This window comes from Hylobates moloch, unplaced genomic scaffold (assembly GCF_009828535.3).
Source record: "Hylobates moloch isolate HMO894 unplaced genomic scaffold, HMol_V3 SCAFFOLD_18, whole genome shotgun sequence".
Taxonomy (NCBI): domain Eukaryota; kingdom Metazoa; phylum Chordata; class Mammalia; order Primates; family Hylobatidae; genus Hylobates; species Hylobates moloch.
The window spans coordinates 59,144,937-59,165,199 of record NW_026652293.1 but is presented as its reverse complement, the minus strand read 5'-3'; the positions used below and the strand labels follow the sequence as shown (position 1 = coordinate 59,165,199).

Sequence of the window (20,263 nt, the reverse complement as noted above, 5' to 3'; positions counted from 1 at the left end):
TTGGCCTCCCAAAGTGCTGGGATTATAGGCATGAGCCACTGCGCCCAGCTGATAAACTAATTTTTATCATTTTCTACAAAACCAAATATAGGTCTATGATAGATAGCATGGACAGTGTCTGTCACCATGGGCTGGGGGACTGTTGAGAACTTGAGAGCACATGTCTCTCCTGAAGAAGGCATTCTCTACACAACTCCACCTCATTATTGTCAAGCACCAATGTCAGGCCCACAGTTGCCAGATTTCTTAGTTTTTTAAGGTAAGTCATAAATCTGGATTTTTACATTAAAATTCCAGATCTTAAAATCTAGCAACCAATTCAAATTTAAAGCATTATAGGGGCTAATTCTTCCAAGCCAAATACAAGATACTAGTGGGTAGGCTTTATCTTGGGAGCCCCGAGTGTGCAAACTCTCTTTTACATTGTAAGAGAACATTGTATATAATAGTGGACAAAATTTACTAAAGGCTCAGTATGTGTCAGGCTAGTCCTTTTTGCTATGTTGCCCAGGCTGGAGTATAGTGGCACGATCATAGTTCACTATAACCTCAAATATCCGCTTACCTCAGCCTCCTGAGTAGCTAGGACTACAGGTGTGCACCACCACACCTGGCTAATTTTTAAAATTTTTTGTAAAGACAGGGTCTCACTGTGTTGCCCAGGCTGGTCTCGAACTCCTGGCCTCAAGTGATCCTCCCACCTTGGCCTCCCAAAGTGCTGGGTTTACAGGTGTGAGCCACTGTGCCTAGCCTCAAACAGGTCCTTTTCTATGTGCTTTACATGTACAGTATTCATAGATTCAGTCCTCTCAACAGCCTAAGAGGGGGATAGTATTATTATTCCCATTTTATACAGGAGGAAACAGAAGTAAAGTAACCGGCTCAAGGTCATGAGTTGGTAAGTAAAATTCCAGCACTGGAAGCCTGGCCCTAATTTGGTGCTTTTGCCACAGTCTCACCTACTGGACCATAAACACCTTGGGTGTAGATACCACAGCACTCACCTTTGTATCCTAAAATACCTGGTATATGGCCAGGCATGGTGGCTCATGCCTGTAATCCCAGCACTTTGGGAGGCCAAGGCAGGCAGATCACGAGGTCAAGTTCGAGACCAGCCTGGCCACGACAGTGAAACCCTGTCGCTACTAAAAATACAAAAATTAGCTGAGCATGGTGGTGTGCACCTATTGTCCCAGCTACTCAGGAGGCTGAGGCAGGAGAATTGCTCGAACCCGGGAGGCGGAGGTTGTGGTGAGCCGAGATCATCCCACTGCACTCCAGCCTGGACAACACAGCGAGGCTCTGTCTCAAAAAATAATAATAATAATAATAAATAAAATAAAATAAAATACCTGGTATACAAGGCAATCCTTACATGTATGTTGAGCTGAACTGATATTGTACGTAATAGTGTAATTACACCTTCATTCATTCACTCAATAAAACATTCTGAGTGCCTATCATGTTTCCTATCCTGTGCTAGGGACTGTGGAAGTCCAGGGAAATGCCCCTTGCTCTCTAAGTGCTTGCAGTCAAGGAGTACAAAATAATTTTCACTACTAAAGGGTACTGCATTACTAAATAAGACTAACTGCAAAACTTTACCAAGTACTGATTATTAGTTCACCAGAAAAAGCAGGAAACAAAAAGTTGAACTCAGTCCCTGTCTAGTGATCCACGATATTTACAGAAAAGATGAAAATATGTGGAGAAGGCCGGGCGCGGTGGCTCACGCTTGTAATCCCAGCACTTTGGGAGGCCGAGGCGGGCGGATCATGAGGTCAGGAGATTGAGACCACGGTGAAACCCCGTCTCTACTAAAAATACAAAAAAAATTAGCCGGGCGTGGTGGCGGGCGCCTGTAGTCCCAGCTACTCGGAGAGGCTGAGGCAGGAGAATGGCGTGAACCCCGGAGGCGGAGCTTGCAGTGAGCCGAGATTGTGCCACTGCACTCCAGCCTGGGCGACAGAGCGAGACTCCGTCTCATAAAAAAAAAAAAAAAAGAAAGAAAATATGTGGAGAGAACAAATGGAAAGTCTAAATTTCAGAAAGCATTTCAGAAATGGTAAACACTTCATCTGGAAAATTATTGAATGGAATGGAGCTTAAGAAATTCACACAGCAAAGTTTGCAGATTGGAAAGTAACTTTTTTTGGCTGGGCGCGGTGGCTCATGCCTGGAATCCCAGCACTTTGGGAGGCCAAGGCAGGCAGATCACCTGAGATCAAGGGTTCGAGACCAGCCTGGGCAACATGGTGAAATCCCATCTCTACTAAAAATACAAAAATTCGCTGGGCATGGTGGTGCATTCTTTTTTTTTTTTTTTTTAGACGGAGTCTCCCGCTCTCACACACAATGAGGTGAAGGGGCGCGAGCTCTCCCCGCTCACTGCAAGCTCCGCCTCCTGGGTTCGCACCATTCTCCTGCCTCAGCCTCCCGAGTAGCTGGGACTACAGGCACCCGCCACCGCACCCGGCTAATTTTTTGTGTTTTTAGTAGAGACGGGGTTTCACCGTGTTAGCCACAATGGTCTCAATCTCCTGACCCGATGATCCGCCCGCCTCGGCCTCCCAAAGTGCTGGGATTACAGGCGTAAACCACCGTGCCCGGCTGGTGGTGCATTCTTGTAATCCCAGCTACTCAAGAGGCTGAGTCAGGAGAATTGCTTGAATCTGGGAGGCGGAGGTTGCAGTGAGCTGAGATCATGCCACTGCACTCCGGCCTAGGCAACAGAGTGAGATTCCATCTCAAAAAAAAGAAAAGTATCTTTTTTTTTTTTTTTAAATGAAAGCAAGTTTATTAAGAAAGTAAAGGAATAAAAGAATGGGTACACCATAGGCAGAACACCCTTTTATAAAAGAACAGACATGGAGAAGATATTTGAAAGGTTTCAAAAATACACCGTTTTGATCAATCTGTGTGCCTCCTCACATATAAAAGACAGGGATACAGAAAAACAAGTAGTTGGCCGGGCACGGTGGCTCACACCTGTAATCCCAGCACTTGGGGAGGCCAAGGCAGGGACATCACGAGGTCAGGAGATTGAGACTATCCTGGCTAACAAGGTGAAACACCGTCTCTACTAAAAATACAAAAAAATTAGCCAGGTGTGGTGGCAGGCGCCTGTAGTCCCAGCTACTTGGAAGACTGAGGCAGGAGAATGGCATGAACCCAGGAGGCGGAGCTTGCAGTGAGCTGAGATCGCGCCACTGCACTCCAGCCTGGGCGACACAACAAGACTCCGTCTCAAAAAAAAAAAAAAAAAGAAAAGAAAAACAGATAGTTGCGCTGAACTGTTTATATAAGTTAGATTCTACTGTGACAAGTGCATTATAACAAAGATCTATTGAAAAGTCTTGGGGGAAGGAGGAATTACAAAACAGTAATGGATGTTTGTTATCTTACGGCAATGGTTATACAGGTATGTGCCTGTGCCAAAACTCATCATATTGTAAACTTTAATATTTGCAGTTTATTATACAACAATTATACTCAATAAAGCATGGGAAAAACACGTTTCCTAGACTTGCTATTCAAAGTGTGGTCTGTAGACAGCAGCATCGGCATCACCAGAAAGCTTATGAGAAATGTATACTCTCAGGCCTCCCTCTATACCTACTGAGTCAGAATCTGCAGTTTAATAAGACATTCAGGTAAGCCTGTCTGGAACTCATCTCCCACAGTGAACTGTTAAAGGGAAGTTATATTCTCTAATTTTTTAATTTTATTTTTTAGAAACAGGGTCTCATTCTGTTGCCCAGGCTGGAATGCAGTGATGCCATCACAGCTTACTGTAGCCTTGACCTCCCAGGCTCAAGTGATCCTTCCACCTCAGCCTCCCAACACATGCCACCATGCCCAGCTAATTTTTTATTTTTTGTAGAGACAGGGTCTTCCTATGCTGCCCAGGCTGTTCTCAAACTCCTGGGCTCAAACAATCCTCCTGCCTCAGCCTCCCAAAGTGCTGGGATTACAGGCATGATGCACTGTGCCAACCCCTAATGTTTTGAGTCATTAAGGGCAACCACCTACACAATTGCCCTTGATGGTTCTATTAGCAAGGGGTTCAGATGTTTGGTCTGGAGGATGTTTGGGTTTTCCAAGCATATTCAATATGTTAAATTACAAAACAACAAAAAAGTCCATATAATTTTTTTTAATGTATGTCTTTTTCTGAGACAGAGTCTCTCTCCATCACCCAGGCTGGAGCACAGTGGTGCGATCTCGGCTCACTGCAACCTCCACCGCTCAGGTTCAAGCAATTCTCCTACCTTAGCCTCCTGAGTAGCTGGGATTACAGGTGCCTACCACCATTCCCGGCTAATTTTTGTATAAAAAGTCCATGTAATTAATTAATTACCATATTTTACCTACCTTCCTAGGTATATTCTATAGGTTTTAATAATTACTGTATACTTTTTTTTAAATAACCTCTTTTTTCTGATTACAAAAGAAATGCTTATTGTGAAAACTTGGAAAACAGAATCCATCATTTCATGAAGAAGGGTTATATTTACCCTACTCATTATCATCCCAACAGTTATTGAATGTTAAAGGTAGAACACTGAGCTAAACACAGGGGAATATATATATATATATATATATATTTTTTTATTACATATATATTACATATAAATATATGTGTGTGTATATATATATATATATAAATAACATTTTGAAGGTTGGGCACATAATATGCATATTTTTAAGCTAATGAAAGCTAAATATAAAGATCCAAGCTAAGTGGGAAGAACACAGACCTTAGAGTAGTAGAATTAGTTTTTAGTCCTCAACAACTAGAAGTGGGTTTACCATAAAGTTAATGAAGCTCAAGTTTCAGGGCCCCTTGCTTACACAGGCCCCTCCCAAGGCCCTTAGAGCGGCCTTAGCAGTATACGCTTCTGTAACAGTTTTCAGAGTAAGATATTTAAGACCTCTGTCTTCGTTTCTAACTTCCCTTCATCGTCCTCCTCTGGTTAGGAGGTATTGAAATGGCTATAGGCTTTGTGGGGGATTTGGCTAAGGGGACAATGAATAGGGATACATTTAATTTGGGGTTAGTGGCATGCATTTAAGTGGTTTGCAGTCACTTCTGCATGTTGTTAAATTATTGTTCACCATGAGTGTAGGAATGGCTTTCTGGAACATACCTACTGCCCATTATGTCAATTCAGCCAGCATCATGTCACAAAAGTGCAAGGCCAGAGGGCGAAGGAACCCTATGTTGCCTGACACAGGAAGCACTTGGGTAGTGGAGGAGCAACAAGGTTTGAAAGAGAAGAAAGAGCTAGTAAAATTCTTCCACTCTTTTTCCTCTTCTGGGAACGTTGTCTATAGGCACACAGAATGGTCCAGCGTTTGACATACTGTTGTAGGCTTTCCTACAACACAGCTTCTAATAAAACTAGGCTGTCCTCAATCCCTGGTAATAGAATTGCTTACCTTTATACCAAGAAGGCTGGGAAAGCACCAAAATCTACTGCGGTGTGTACCCAAGCAGACTTCAAGGGGTTCGTGCTGTAAGACCCAAAGTTCTTATGAGATTGTCCAAAACACAAAAAACCATGTCAGCAGGGCCTATGGTGGTTCCACGTGTGCTATATGTGTTCGTGACAGGATCAAGCATGTTTTCCTAATCGAGGAAAAGAAAATCATTGTGAGAGTGTTGAAGGCACAAGCACAGGGTCAGAAAGCTAAATAAAAATGAAGCTTTTTTGAGTAATTAAAAGACTTAAAAATATGCTTCCAACCAACAGAAGTGGAAAATTATAAGGACAGGGATCAATTCTCTCAATGACTAATCAAAATGAAGGTTCTCACTCACTGAGAATCTAAGTCATATCTGCAATTATAACTGCACCATACTTGTTACTTGTTTTCATGTGAATCACGCAAAAGGGAATAGATTAGAATCCCTATGTTTATGGGACATAAACTTACAGTTGTACTACAGTGAGTCTGTCTGTATGTGAAGTTATATGTCTCATCCACTGTAATGGATCAGATGCTGTCTGAATGTAGCATACAAATCTTGTCCTGAAAAAACTCTCGGCCGGGCGCGGTGGCTCACGCCTGTAATCCCAGCACTTTGGGAGGCCGAGGTGGGCAGATCATGAGGTCAGGAGATGGAGACCATCCTGGCTAACACGGTGAAACCCCGTCTCTACTAAAAATACAAAAAAATTAGCCGGGCATGGTGGCGGGCAGCTGTAGTCCCAGCTACTCAGGAGGCTGAGGCAGGAGAATGGCGTGAACCCGGGAGGCGGAGCTTGCAGTGAGCCAAGATTGCGCCACTGCACTCCAGCCTGGGCGACAGAGAGAGACTCCGTCTCAAAAACAAACAAATAAACAAACAAAAAAAAAAACAAAAAAAACTCTCTAGGGCTTCAGTAAAAACCACACACAAAATTGTCACTGAAGCAGCCAAACGGCCATAAAATTTCATAGCACATCTATGAAACGAGAGAGGTTTCCCAAACTGAAAAATAACCTTAAAAAAGTACGTAACAATATCAGTAATGAGTTGTGATGCTAAAATAAACTTATAAACAATTATTAAGAAACAAATTTAATCAGCCATGCTGGAGAAAAGACTGATCTTTTTCTTTTCTTTATAGAAAATTACCAAATAGGCTGGGCACGGTGGCTCTCACCTGTAATCCCAGCACTTTGGGGAGGCTGAGGTGGGCAGATCACATAAGGTCAGGAGTTTGAGACCAGCCTGGCCAACATGGAGAAACCCTGACTCTACTAAATTTACAAAAATTAGCAGGGCATGGTGGCGGGCACCTATAATCCCAGCTACTCGGGAGGCTGAGGCAGGAGAGTTGCTTGAACCCTGGAGGCAGAAGTTGCAGTGAACCGAAATTGCACCACTACACTCCAGCCTGGGTGGCACAGCAAGACTATCTCCAAAACCAAAAAAGTTACAAAATAATTATTATAGGAAAAGGCAATCAAAAGTACGCGGCCAAAACAAAGGTGGGAAAAATGATCATAAATGGTGCTCCCAAAGTCTGGAAACAGGTGAATATACCTAATGTCCGGGGCGACTTCAATGTTTTAGAAAAAAATAGGTTTCTGGGCTCTCGGACGCCCTGTATAAGAATATCAGGCAGTCAATGAAAATATTACGGTTATGTGTGTGATGTTTGTGGGTTTTGTTAACTTTTAAAATGTCATTTGCTATTTCTTTCTCTTTCTAAATATACATTCACTTTCCTACCCTTCTGCGTGTAACTTTTTGTACTCTTTCCTAATGAGGGTCCCCACAAATTGTATGAGCTGCGCTTCCTGCAAAACCAGGATCAGCCCCGTCTGCAACCTCAAAGTCACTCAATTTCTCTGCAGTCTCAGTTTCCCCTTTTAAAAAAATTGGGAATTTGCTCTGCATTTCCTTAGAGTTGCTGTGAAGGCCAAACGAGATGGTGGTGGGCAAAAGAGCTCTGCCAACCACGCAAGCCCCTGAAAACGTGAAGGGCTTCTGACCTGGAGGGTTGGGTGCTGGCCGACCTCGTAAATCCTCCCTGCTCCGACTCCCGCGCGGGGCTCCACTGACCCCGCCCCTGCTGGGCACTGACAGCCGCAGCACCGAACCGAGCGGTGGGGGTGGTAGCACCCGCCCACCTGGAACAACTGGGATCCGAAAGGATGGGGTGGTGGGGAGGGGAGCTCGGGACCAACGGGAGGTGGGGAGCCTGAAGGGTGGTCGCGGAGCCAGGGCAACTGACGGTTCCGGAGGGGGTGAAGCACCAGGCCTCAGCCCCTCTCCCGCAGCCCTCCAGCCTCCTCAGCAGCGGAAGTTCCGGTGTCGGTAAGCGGAGGTCAGAGGTCAGCAGGAAGTCGATACGTGGCCGCCGCCTGTCCCCACCGAGGAGGTGCAGCCGGAGATGGCGGCGGTGCTGAACGCAGAGCGACTCGAGGTGTCCGTCGACGGCCTCACGCTCAGCCCGGACCCGGAGGAGCGACCTGGCGCGGAGGGCGCCCCGCTGCTGCCGCCACCGCTGCCACCGCCCTCGCCACCCGGATCCGGTCGCGGCCCGGGCGCCTCAGGAGAGCAGCCCGAGTCCGGGGAGGCGGCGGCTGGGGGCGCGGCGGAGGAGGCGCGGCGGCTGGAGCAGCGCTGGGGTTTCGGCCTGGAGGAGTTGTACGGCCTGGCACTGCGCTTCTTCAAAGGTGAGCCGTGCCAGCCCCACCCCCGCCGCTTATGCCCGGCCCCGGGAGCCCGGCATGGGCTGTGGTCCCCAGGGTGACTGGACTAGACTTGCCCTCACCCACTCATACTGGGCTGTGGTGACTCAAGCGGGGTTCCTTCCTTGGGGGTACCCGAAGTTTGTCACTACCCGCTTGGCCACTAGCTCACACCCCTGACGGGCCTGCAACCTTGGTTGAGCAGTCATGTCCCGCCTCCCAGCGGTTACCGGGACATTTTACCTGATTTAGCTTCTGGGATTTCCAGGAGCCCCGGCGGAAGAATGAGCCCACTTTCTTCCAAAGGATCCCATTCTGGGATTGCCTTTTATTATTATTATTTTTTCAACTGACGCTTTTCTTTTCCTGTTTCCCATGGCTTGTCACATCAGGGCCTGCCGATTTTTACCCTTAGTGGAAGAAATCTGTCAAGAGGTTCCATACATAGCCTTTCCAGCCATTCTTGGGAACCATAAACTGGAATAGGACTTGATCCCCTGGCAGATTGATGTGGCAGAGAGGAGGAAGTAAAGTGTTAAGCTCATCATCCCCTCCGGCTTGTCAAACTCTTGAGGAGAGATGTCCACTATGTTCTAGTAACTTCTAGGTGGTTAAAATTCTACATTGTAAGCAATGTGCAAGAGTGAATTCTCAGAGTCAGGCCTAACAGTACCTTCTGTGCTTTTCGCATAATTAATTGTTAAATGTCTCTTGTCTTAGAGCAAGATTGTAGTGTGTGGATTTTTTTTTTTTAATTGGGTGATTCACTTAGTCAAATGGTGGAGAGACCAGTCACATGATTTTTGTCAGTGGGAAAAACTGATGAAAAGCCCGTTAGTTTGATTCTGAAAGATACTTAGTCTTGTAGGGCGAATGGACAGGGAGGGACATCAGCAAATGAAACTTTAAAAGTGGTTGCTAGGTTCCACGTACATTCCAGAACAGCATATTTGTGACACTTTCCCCAGAGGGAGGGAGTACCTTTTAGAGTACATATTTTACTAGCTGAAGTTGAGTAGTTCAATGTAATGATACACACGGAAGTTGTTTTCTCTCAAAATAACTTTAATTGTGCAAACTAGTGAATGTTTTATAAATTTTCCAGAACATTTGATCATTTCACATTCAATGATATATTCGGGGTCACTGCACATTGAGTTGAGCCCTCTGTGTACTAACTAGCTTGGGGAATTGGTAATGGCTAATGGGTTTTGGATCATTTGACTTTTAGATCACCGGCTTGAATTTAGAGTTTGCTGTAGTGATGATATAGTACCACTTTATAAAAATCAGGTAGTTTTTGTACAACTCATATAGCTACATTCCATCTTACATTTTTATTCTTGGAACTTATTTTTCAGTAAAGTATATTGTAGCAGAGAGTAAGAGTAGAAATGAACTAATTCCTTTTTTTTTTTTTTTTTTTTTTTGTGCTGGAGTCCTGCTCTGTTGCAGGACTGAGGGAGGCTGAGGCAAGAGAATCACTTGAACCCGGGAGGCGGAGGTTGCAGTGAGCCAAGATGGCACCACTGTACTCCAGCCTGGGCGACAAGAGCAAAACTCCGTCTAAAAAAAAAAAAAGAATCACTTCAATCTGGGAGGCAGAGGTTGCAGTGAGCCGAGATCATGCCACTGCACTCCATCCTGGGCGACAAAGTGGAATTCTGTCTCAAGAAAAAGAAAGATTACAACACTATAATATGTAGTACACTTAGCATTGTTTGGAGAGTCAGGAAGCTCTGGATTCTAGTTACCTTGTAAACTAGACAATTAACTTTTCCAGACTCAGTTTCATGTATAAAGGGAGCTGGATTTGATGAAATATGATGTCTCAGATTTAAGATTCAGTGGTCTAAACCTAACAGATTATTTTAACATGTGTCTTGAGTGGTAGGAATCCTTGGGAAACTTATAACTTGGGGCCTAGGTGTTAGTCACCTTAGAGAATAAAGCTACACTGATAGGTGTGGTTCACTCACTTCCTAAATTAAGTTCTCAAAGCAATGTCCAGGTACTAAAAAGGAGAAATAGCTGTGTAGCAATTAAAAGCTACCTTTCTGCATGTATCATTGGAGACTGTTAGTATATGAGACACTAACTGACAAAAGAAAGGGAAGGATGTAAAAGCAGTCAGAAGAATTATGGAATGTGGAGTGAGCCAAGTAATGCTGCCTTTGTTGTTGTTGTTGTTGTTGTTGTTGTTGTTGTTGTTGTTTTTTGAGAGGGAGTCTCACCCTGTCGCCCAGGCTGGAGTGCAGTGGCACGATCTCGGGGCTCACTGCAATCTCCGCCTCCCGGGTTCATGCCATTCTCCTGCCTCAGCCTCCCAAGTAGCTGGGACTACAGGTGCCCGCCACCACGCCCAGCTAATTTTTTGTATTTTTCGTAGAGACGGGGTTTCACCATGTTAGCCAGGATGGTCTCTATCTCCTGACCTCGTGATCCACGTGCATCAGCCTCCCAAAGTGTTGGGATTACAGGTGTGAGCCACCGTGCCCGGCCTGTTTTTTTTTTTTTTTTTCTAGGCAGAGTTTGATTCTTGTTGCGCAGGCTAGAGTGCAATGGCACGATCCGGCTCACTGCAACCTCCGCCTATAGGGTTCAAGTGATTCTCCTGCCTCAGCCTCCCGAGTAGCTGGGATTACAGGCATGTGCCACCACGCCCAGCTAATTTTGTATTTCTAGTAGAGACGGGGTTTCTCCACGCTGGTCTCGAACTGCCGACCTCAGGTGATCTGCCCGCCTTGGCCTCCCAAAGTGTTAGGATTATAGGCGTGAGCCACCGCGCCCGGCACCTTTGTTTTAATGTGTGGATTTTTCTAGTGGAACACTTGGTGTTTTGTCAGTCTTGCAAGGACTTTTAATCGCTATTCTATGGTTTTGTACCAGTATCTCACGAGAATTAGAAATAACATTACATTTTCGGCCGGGTGCGGTAGCTTTTGCCTGTAATCTCAGCACTTTGGGAGGCCAAGGCGGGGGGATCACAAGGTCAGGAGATCGAGACCACCCTGGCTAACACGGTGAAATCTCATCTTTACTAAAAATACAAAAAATTAGCCGGGCGTGGTGGCGGGCGCCTATAGTCCCAGCTACTTGGGAGGCTGAGGCAGGAGAATCACTTGAACCATCGAGGTGGAGCTTGCAGTGAGCCGAGATTGCACCACTGCACTCCAGCCTGGGCGACAGAGCGAGACTCCGTCTCAAAAAATAAATAAATAAATAAAGGAAAGAACATTACATTTTCTCTTCCACTGTGAAATAAATACAAATCTTGAAAGCATGGATATATTTTTCCATTGCAAATAGCTTGGATTGGAAATGACAAGCCCTATTTCTTATTCCATCCTTGTCAGGGTGGTAATAGACCAGTGACTGAATCGATTATGTCAACTATTCTTAATTTTTTATGGCAGTAAAAGTAAAATAGATGAAGATATGGGTAAATGTAAGTTAGCATTTTACCATCTAAATTTCAGACATTATTGTCTCCTCAGTATGGATAGTTTTGTATTAGGTTACAATTATAAATGAATAGTACATTATCTTTTGCTTAGAGTCCAAAAGAGGAGTTAAGGACCCAGTGACAACTGCCAATACAGTGTGGAGGACTGAGGGAGCAGATGCCATTCCAGAGTGGGGGAAGGCTGAGAGCCATGAAAAGGCAAAGTATGTGTGTTTGCGCAGTGGAAAATAGAAAGCAGTTTGATGGAGAGAGCTGGGAAGGTAACTGAGTTCAAATCTTGGAAGGACTTACATGCCATTGTAATTTTTTTTTTTCTGAGACGGAGTCTCGCTCTGTCACCCAGGCTAGAATGCAGTGGCGTGATCTCTGCTCCCTGCAACCTCTGCCTCCTGGGTTCATGCGATTCTCCTGCCTCAGCCTCCTGAGTAGCTAAGCTTACAGGTTGTGCCACCACGCCCAGCTAATTTTTCTATTATTAATAGAGATGGGGTTTCACCATGTTGACCAGTCTGGTCTTGAACTGACCCCAAATGATCTGCCCACCTCGGCCTTCCAAAGCGCTGGGATTACAGGCGTGAACCACCGTGCCTGGCCATGTAAATATTAATAGTTCGGCCTTTTTGTCAGTAAATTAGAAGATGAGGAACCACTGGAGGTTTTTAAAGGGAGGAGCAAAGTTGCTCAATTCTTTTTTTTTTTTTAAGACAGTCTGGTTTTTTTACGCAGGCTAGAGGGCAGTGGTGCGATCTTGGCTCACTGCAGCCTATGCCTCCGAGGCTCAAGCCATCCTCCCACCTTATCCTCCTGTGTGGCCGGGACCATAGGCACGAGCCACCACGCCCGGCTAATTTTTGTATTTTTTTTTTTTTTTTTTTTTTTTTTTTTTTTGAGACGGAGTCTTGCTCGGTCGCCCAGGCTGGAGTGCAGTGGCGCAATCCCGGCTCACTGCAAGCTCCGCCTCCCGGGTTCACGCCATTCTCCTGCCTCAGCCTCTCCGCAGTGGCACAGGCTACAGGCGCTCGCCACCACGCCTCTCGGCTAATTTTTTTGTATTTTTAGTAGAGACGGGGTTTCACCCTGGTCTCGATCTCCTGACCTCGTGATCCGCCCGCCTCGGCCTCCCAAAGTGCTGGGATTACAAGCGTGAGCCACCGCGCCCGGCCAATTTTTGTATTTTTTATAGAGACAGAGGCCTCGCTTTGTTGCCCAGCTGGTCTTGAGCTCCTGAGCTCAAGCGATTCACCCGCCTTGGCCTCTCAAAGTGCTGGGATTACAGGCATGAGCTACCACACCCGGCCAGAGTTGCCCAGTTCTATTTTAGCAATGTTAAGCTAGGTTTTCTTATCTCCATGGGTTAAGGACCCACAGGAATCCAGTGGGTTCGTTTTATTATGGCCTTTATACTTCTTGGATGGAGTTGACCTGGGGAATTGTATTTTGGTTTTTAGAGTTATTTGGGGTGGACTTTTCCTTCTCCAATACTTTATTACTGTATTACATTAAGCTGGTAGATTGTTTACATTAATTTAAAATTTCAGAGTAATAATTGTCAGTAGTTACTGAGTAGATGTTTACTAAATCTCAGGTACTATGCCAAAAACTGTGTATATATTATTTTGTTTAATCCTCCAAGAGGCCTTCTGTAAGGGTATTAACCCCATTTCTGAGTTAAGGATCCTGCCTCAGGCCCCTCAGTTATTTGGAAGGTAAGTCTTGGACTCATTTTCTTTATGGAATAGTTAATTCTACTAGCATTGCTATTGATTATGCCCAATTATGTTACTGATAGCAGAGTATTATATGTTGGGAGAGAATTATATTAATGATAGCAATCAGATGGACAACTGAAATGGTTCCATTTCCTCTTGTCTTCTTTAAACATAGGCAACTACAAGAGCATTTATGAATGGCTTCCTTAATGTTTTAAAATGCTGTACAGCTATACTTTATTCATTGGAAACATACATAATTAGTGTGCCTCCTGGACTTCAGTGGTCTATCCTCAGATAATTTCAAGTTTGTTACTATGGAACATCTATTAGAGTTCTTTTTCCCTTTTATTATCTTTACCTTTAGACATAAGTATGTAATACTGTAGGAGGATATATAGACCTAAGAGAGACAGATGTAAGACAGAAAAACAATTATAGCCACCAAGTTCATGTTAAATTTGAGCTGAACCAAAACTTTCTTTTGACTGGATTCAGGGATGTGTATGTGTTGTTGTTGTCCTTTTTTTTTTGTTTTTTTTGTTTGTTTGTTTGTTTGTTTTTGAGGTGGAGTCTCACTCTGTCACCCAGGCTGGAGTGCAATGGCGCAATCTCAGCTCACTGCAACGTCCGCCTCCTGGGTTCAAGCAATTCTCCTGCCTCAGCCTCCCGAGTAGCTGGGATTACAGGCACATGCCACTACGCCTGGCTAATTTTTGTATTTTTAGTACAGACGGGGTTTCACCATGTTAGGCTGGTCTCGAGCTCCTGACCTCAGGTAATCCACCTGCCTTGGCCTCCCAAAGTGCTAGAATTACAGGTGTGAGCCACTGTGCCCAGTGTGTATATGTTTTTAATGTAAGTGATTTTAACATTTTCCTGAGGCTTCCCTTTATCACACATGCAGTGCACTAAAGTACACAAATACTAAGTGTGTAGTTTGATGAGTTTTCACAAAGTGGACAGTGTAGCCAATGCCCAGGAGCAGATGTTTTATCAGTTAACTAATACAAGAGCTACTGTGAATCAGTATTTAGAAAGGTAAGCTCTGGAGTCAACACTCTTTAGGGTGTGTTTTCCTTGCTCTACCACTTAATTTTGTTAACGTTTTGTGCTTTCCTGTACTCAAAGGGTTGTTTTAGGAATTATAAGAAATTGTATATATAAACTCTTAGCAGAATGCCTGGCTATTGGTATTTTTGTGGCTGCTTATGTTGTTGAAAAGGAGGTACTTCTGAGAATTGATTATGGATGTTTTGAGTTAATGGAGGGGAAGTCTTAAAACTTCTACTAAGCAGTTAGTATATGTTAGGCAATTCCCAGAGTGTTTCCTACTCATTGATTTAGGAATACTGCATTGTATTACCCGTTTTTTTTTTGGAGACAAAGTCTTGCTCTGTTGCCCAGGCTGGAGTGCAATGGCCCAGTCTTGGCTTACTGCAACCTCCGCCTCCTGGGTTCAGACGATTCTCTTGCCTCAGCCTCCCGAGTAGCTGGGACTACAGGCACGTGCCACCCCACCCAGCTAATCTTTGTATTTTTAGTAGAGACAGGGTTTCACTATGTTGGCTAGGCTGGTCTTGAAATCCTGACCTCGTGATCCACCCACCTCGGCCTCCCAAAGTGCTGGAATTACAGGTGAGAGCCACTGCACCCGGTTGGTTTTTCAGTTTTAATATTTGTTTTTTTTTTTTGGAGATGGAGTTTCACTCTTGGTGCCCAGGCTAGAGTGCAATGGTGTGATCTTGGCTCACTGCAACCTCCGCCTCCTGCCTCAGCCTCCCAAGTATTTGGAATTACAGGTGTGCACCACCACACTCGGCTAATTTTTGTATTTTTAGTAGAGATGGGGTTTCTCCATGTTGGGTCAGGCTGGTCCCAAACTCCCAACCTCAGGTGATCCGCCCACCCGGCCTCTCAAAGTACTGGGATTACAGGCATGAACCACCACGCCTGGCCCAGTTTTAATATTTCTAAAAGATGGATTTTAATCAAAGTGTATTCTCTGTGAGGCAACAGTGTGATATGGCCATGAAATAAAACAGATTTGATCTGAGGCTGCTTTGGTGGAAATATGGTACCTAGGATGAGGGAAAGAGAGAGATAGTCCTGCTCTCCTCTGTACCAAGGAGTGCACCTGAAACAAGCCCTGGATACTGCTTGTTTGAGGCATCATCCTTTAGGGTTAAAAACAAAATGGAACTCATTCAGAAGAGAGCAACTTGTACCTAGTGGGAATTCAAATCCCTGCCATTATTATCATAATGGCTGCTGTTTAGTCGGTGTCTGCCCTATGCAGGCACTGTACCAAGATTTTGGTACACATTTCTAACCCTCACATGAACCCTAAGGAGCAGTATTTGTTTTATTGATAACAAAACAGATTTCAAAAGATTAAATAACTTGTCCATGTTATATACTTAATAGCAGAGCTGGGAATTAAATTTAAATTTGAGGTATAAGATTGACTACGCTGGGAATATTTAGCCAAGAGAATAGAGAACTCAGGGCAAACACAATATGTATTTTGTGACTTTCTTGAGGTCTAATTAGTTAGATGTGTTTTAGTTAATGGTGAGGACAGGAAATAAACCCTGTGGATGGAGTTGAGAGATAGCACCTCAGAATAAAGAGCTAAGAATCACAACTATTCAAAGATGGATTAGACTGCTTTGGGACAGTGAGTTCTTATCACCAGGAAGTATTCAAGCATAGGTTAGCAATTGCTGGGTGGATATTGTAGAGAGGATTTGAGATTTAGTTTGCAATTCAATCACCTATCTTTAATATCCCTTCCACGCCATAGATTTTATGGCCTTCTTTCATTAAATGAAGGCTAGAAGGGACATTGAAATAATTTGGTACTTTCCTTTGCCTCCAGAGAGAAGAGAAAAAATATGATTTCTCCTATAAGATAGCAATTGAGGTGTGAGCCTAATAGTCTTTTTTTTTTTTTTTTTGAGACGGAGTCTCACTCTGTCGCCCAGGATGGAGTGCAGTGGCGCAGTCTGGGCTCACTGCAAGCTCTGCCTTCCAGGTTCACACCATTTTCCTGCCTCAGCCTCCCGAGTAGCTGGGACTACAGGTGCCCGCCACCATGCCCGGCTAATTTTTTTTTTTTTTTTTTGTATTTTTAGTAGAGACGGGGTTTTACCATGTTAGCCATTTTGAGACGGAGTCTCACTCTGTCGCCCAGGATGGAGTGCAGTGGCGCAGTCTGGGCTCACTGCAAGCTCTGCCTTCCAGGTTCACACCATTTTCCTGCCTCAGCCTCCCGAGTAGCTGGGACTACAGGTGCCCGCCACCATGCCCGGCTAATTTTTTTTTTTTTTTTTTTGTATTTTTAGTAGAGACGGGGTTTTACCATGTTAGCCAGGATGATCTCGATCTCCTGATCTGATGATCCGCCCGCCTCGGCCTCCCAAAATGCTGGGATTACAGGCGTGAGCCACCGCGCCCAGCCCCTAATAGTCATTTGTATACTTAATTTCAGGTGGGAGGGACTTAATTGTAATCTTTCAGAGCTTTGGACTTGGTATCAAATTATGCTGTCCTATTTGAACTGTAAAGCTAAATGCTTGTAAGTTTAGTAAGAACATAATGTAGATCCCGTTAATCTGTTTTTAATTGCCTGAAAAATGTGTTTTGTATATCATGTTAGTTTCCTATTGCTCTTGTAACAAATTACCACAAATTTATTGGCTTGGGCTGGGTGTAGTGGCTCACATCTGTAATCCCAGCACTTTGGGAGGTTGAGGCAGGTGGATCACTGAGCTCAGGAGTTCCAGACCAGCCTGGGCAATATGGGGAAACTCCATCTCTGCAAAAAAACCCACAAAAATTAGCCGGGCTTGGTGGCTTATACCTTTAGCCCCAGCTACTCAGGAGGCTGAGGTGGGAGAATCACATGAACCTGGGAAGCAGAGGTTGCAGTGAGTGAGATCGTGCCACTGCACTCCAGCCTGGGCTACAGAGCAAGATGCCGTCTAAAAAAAAAAAAATGGTGGCTTAAAACAACTCATACTAAAAATCCATCTGCACTTAAGATTTTCCTGCAAGCCCTAACGTGTACTGGACAACCTGTTCAGACTCTCATGGTTGGGAATATCCTCTGATGATCTGACTCCCCTAGTCTATGGATTAAATTGATAGAAGATCTGATTTGTATAGTAAACTCCTCTGTTCATACTGGTATTGACTGTTCCTGATTCAAGATGACAGCTACAATGGTACTGTCAAAAACAGCTGCATGGGGCTGGGCATGGTGGCTCACGCCTGTAATCCCAGCACTCTGGGAGGCCGAGGCGGGCGGATCTACGAGTTCAGGAGATGGACATCCTGGCTAACATGGTGAAACCCCATCTCTACTAAAAAAAAAAAAAAAATGCCAGGAGTGGTGGTGGCCACCTGTAGTCCCAGCTACTCGGAAGGCTGAGGCAGGAGAATGGCATGAACCTGGGAGGCTTGCAGTGAGCCGAGAGCACACCACTGCACTCCAGCATCAACCGGGACCACTTGAACCGGTCCCGGTTCAAGCAACAAAGCAAGACTCCATCTCAAAAAAAAAAAAAAAAAACAGTTACATGGGAGTTTGTTCCTCTGCCGCATTGTGCAGTGACTGGTTTCACCCAGTACTTTGATGTGAGAATAAGCACTTTCCTCATATCAGGAATATTGTGGGTGTTTCCTGTTACTCACGGCTGAATGTAATCTTCGGTACATTACCAATTATGTTTGATTGTATGTGATTAAAAATAATGTGCACACTTTTTCCTCAAAGTTGATAGACATGTTTCTTCAAAAGCAGTTAAAAGCAATTTCTAAAAATTTATCTACTAACAAATATTGTTTTTTTTAATTTACTGAGAAGAAAAAATATCTCATTGACAGTCATGAATCAGATAAACTTTATAATTAGCTTTACAATTTTGCTGATTATTTGACATTGTGAGTCAGTATTCACAAAACTTAAGGCATTTTTTCTTCATGTATATTTTACTTTTCATATTCATATAGTCACAGTTTTTATGATAGTAATTTCTCATTCACTCATAATACCAAAAGTTAAATCGTGCTTTTCTGAGTGTCCTCTTGCCAAAGACCACCAGGGTCACAACTATTGTTAAAGAAGGTGTAAAAAATTGTAGTAATAAATATGACCATGAGCAAAGCAAACAAAAAACCACACACACACTCTTACCGTTCTGTAGATTAGAGATAGGTCCTGTTGGGGTAAAATCAAGGTGTCAGTAGGGCTTTGTTTCTTCTGGAGAGCACCTGCAAGCTTTTTTTTTTTTTTCCCCCAGAGACGGAGTCTCACTCTGTAGCCCAGGCTGGAGTGCAGTGGCACAATCTTGGGTCACTGCAACCTCCACCTCCCGGTCCTGGTTCAAGCAGTTCTCCAGCCTCAGCTCCCCGAATAGCTGGGAATACAGGCACGTGCACCATGCCCAGCTAATTGTTGTATTTTTAGTAGAGACAGGGTTTCACCATGTTGGCCAGGCTGGTCTTGAACTCCTGACCTCATGATCTGCCTGCCTCGGCCTCCCAAAGTGCTGGGATTACAGGCGTGAGCCACCGCACCCGGCCACAAGCTTTTGTTTATGCTCCTTCCTTCATCTTCAGAGCCACCATAGCTTCTTCAAATCTCTGACTCTTCTTTCTCCCCTTCCATTTATAAGGACCCTTACGATTACATTGGGCCCACATGAGTAGTTCAGGAAAAGGCCAACTGGAACCTTAATTCTGCCTTTGCAAGTAACCTAACATATTCACAGGTTCCAGAAGTTAAACATCTTTGAGGAGCCATTATTCTGCCCACCACTTGTGTCATAGTAGCTTATGAACTGATTACTGAAATTGAGCATGAGTTTATTCATTTTATCTTTTCATTAAAAATGGAAACCAGAGCAACTGAAAAGGTGAAATTGTACTACGACATTTATAATGAAAAATAATCAACCTGTTTTCTGGTGTTTTTCCCATTTCCTAGGCCCTCTCCCCAGAAGCAGCGGCTTTCCATTATTTTAACTGTTTCTTCTGGTATTTGCTTCCATTTTCCTACTGCTGCTTTAATTTAAAAAAAAAAAAAAAATTCGAATGTATGTCTATATCTCTTTCTCCTTTCCTCCTCTCAGACTCCTAATTTTGTTTTGTGGTGAAATTGTTGTCTGCTGTTTGTTTTTATGTTATTCATTGTTGAAACAGATTATACACTTTGATTACATTTTTGTTCTTATGCAAACCTTTTTTTAAGACATCTATCTTAAATGTCCTTAAATTCTTGAACCAGTCTTAGTGTTTGTGGTAAGACTTAGTTAAGTTGGCTGTCCAACTGTCATCCTGGAAATTACCTTCACCTTTTCCTATTGTGTTAGATTCTGTTTTCTCTGAATCACTTATTTTCCTTTGTTGTTGTTTTTATTTGTTCCATTACTTTGGAAATTCACACCCCTTAATATCTTCCTGTGAAAAGAGTGCATGAGGCCACGCCTTTCCAAAAATATGTTTGTTTTACTGTCACTTTTGATTTATTTGATTGGGCATAAAAGTCTAGATTGGAAAAATCTCGGAATTTTGAAACATTATTCATCCTTATGTTGGTCAGGCTGGTCTCGAACTCCCGACCTCAGGTGATCCACCTGCCTTGGCCTCCCAAAGTGCTGGGATTACAGGCCTGAGCCACTGCGCCCAGCTTCCCATTCATTGTTTTCTAGTATTCAGTATTCTTTGTTTGTTTGTTTGTTTTTGAGACGGAGTCTGGCTCTGTCACCCAGGCTGGAGTGCAGTGGCGTGATCTCAGCTCACTGCAACGTCCGCCTCCCAGTTCAAGCAATTCTCTGCCTCAGCCTCCCGAGTAGCTGGGATTACAGGCACCCACCACCACACCCAGTTAATT

The 20,263-nt window shown here is 44.1% G+C and overlaps 1 protein-coding gene and 1 pseudogene across 1 annotated transcript in view; both read left to right on the top strand.

Moving 5' to 3' along the window:
• Window positions 1-5,346: 5,346 nt before the first annotated feature.
• On the top strand, window positions 5,347-5,701 carry LOC116457510 (large ribosomal subunit protein eL34-like; annotated as a pseudogene).
• Window positions 5,702-7,816: 2,115 nt separating this feature from the next.
• The window catches only part of ACBD3 (acyl-CoA binding domain containing 3), a 45,395-nt gene continuing 32,948 nt past the window's right edge, over window positions 7,817-20,263 (top strand). Inside the window, exon 1 of the mRNA XM_032136747.2 lies at window positions 7,817-8,175. Coding sequence (XP_031992638.1) covers window positions 7,890-8,175 — 286 coding nt within the window. The 5' untranslated portion in view covers window positions 7,817-7,889. The remainder of the gene's footprint in view (window positions 8,176-20,263) is intronic.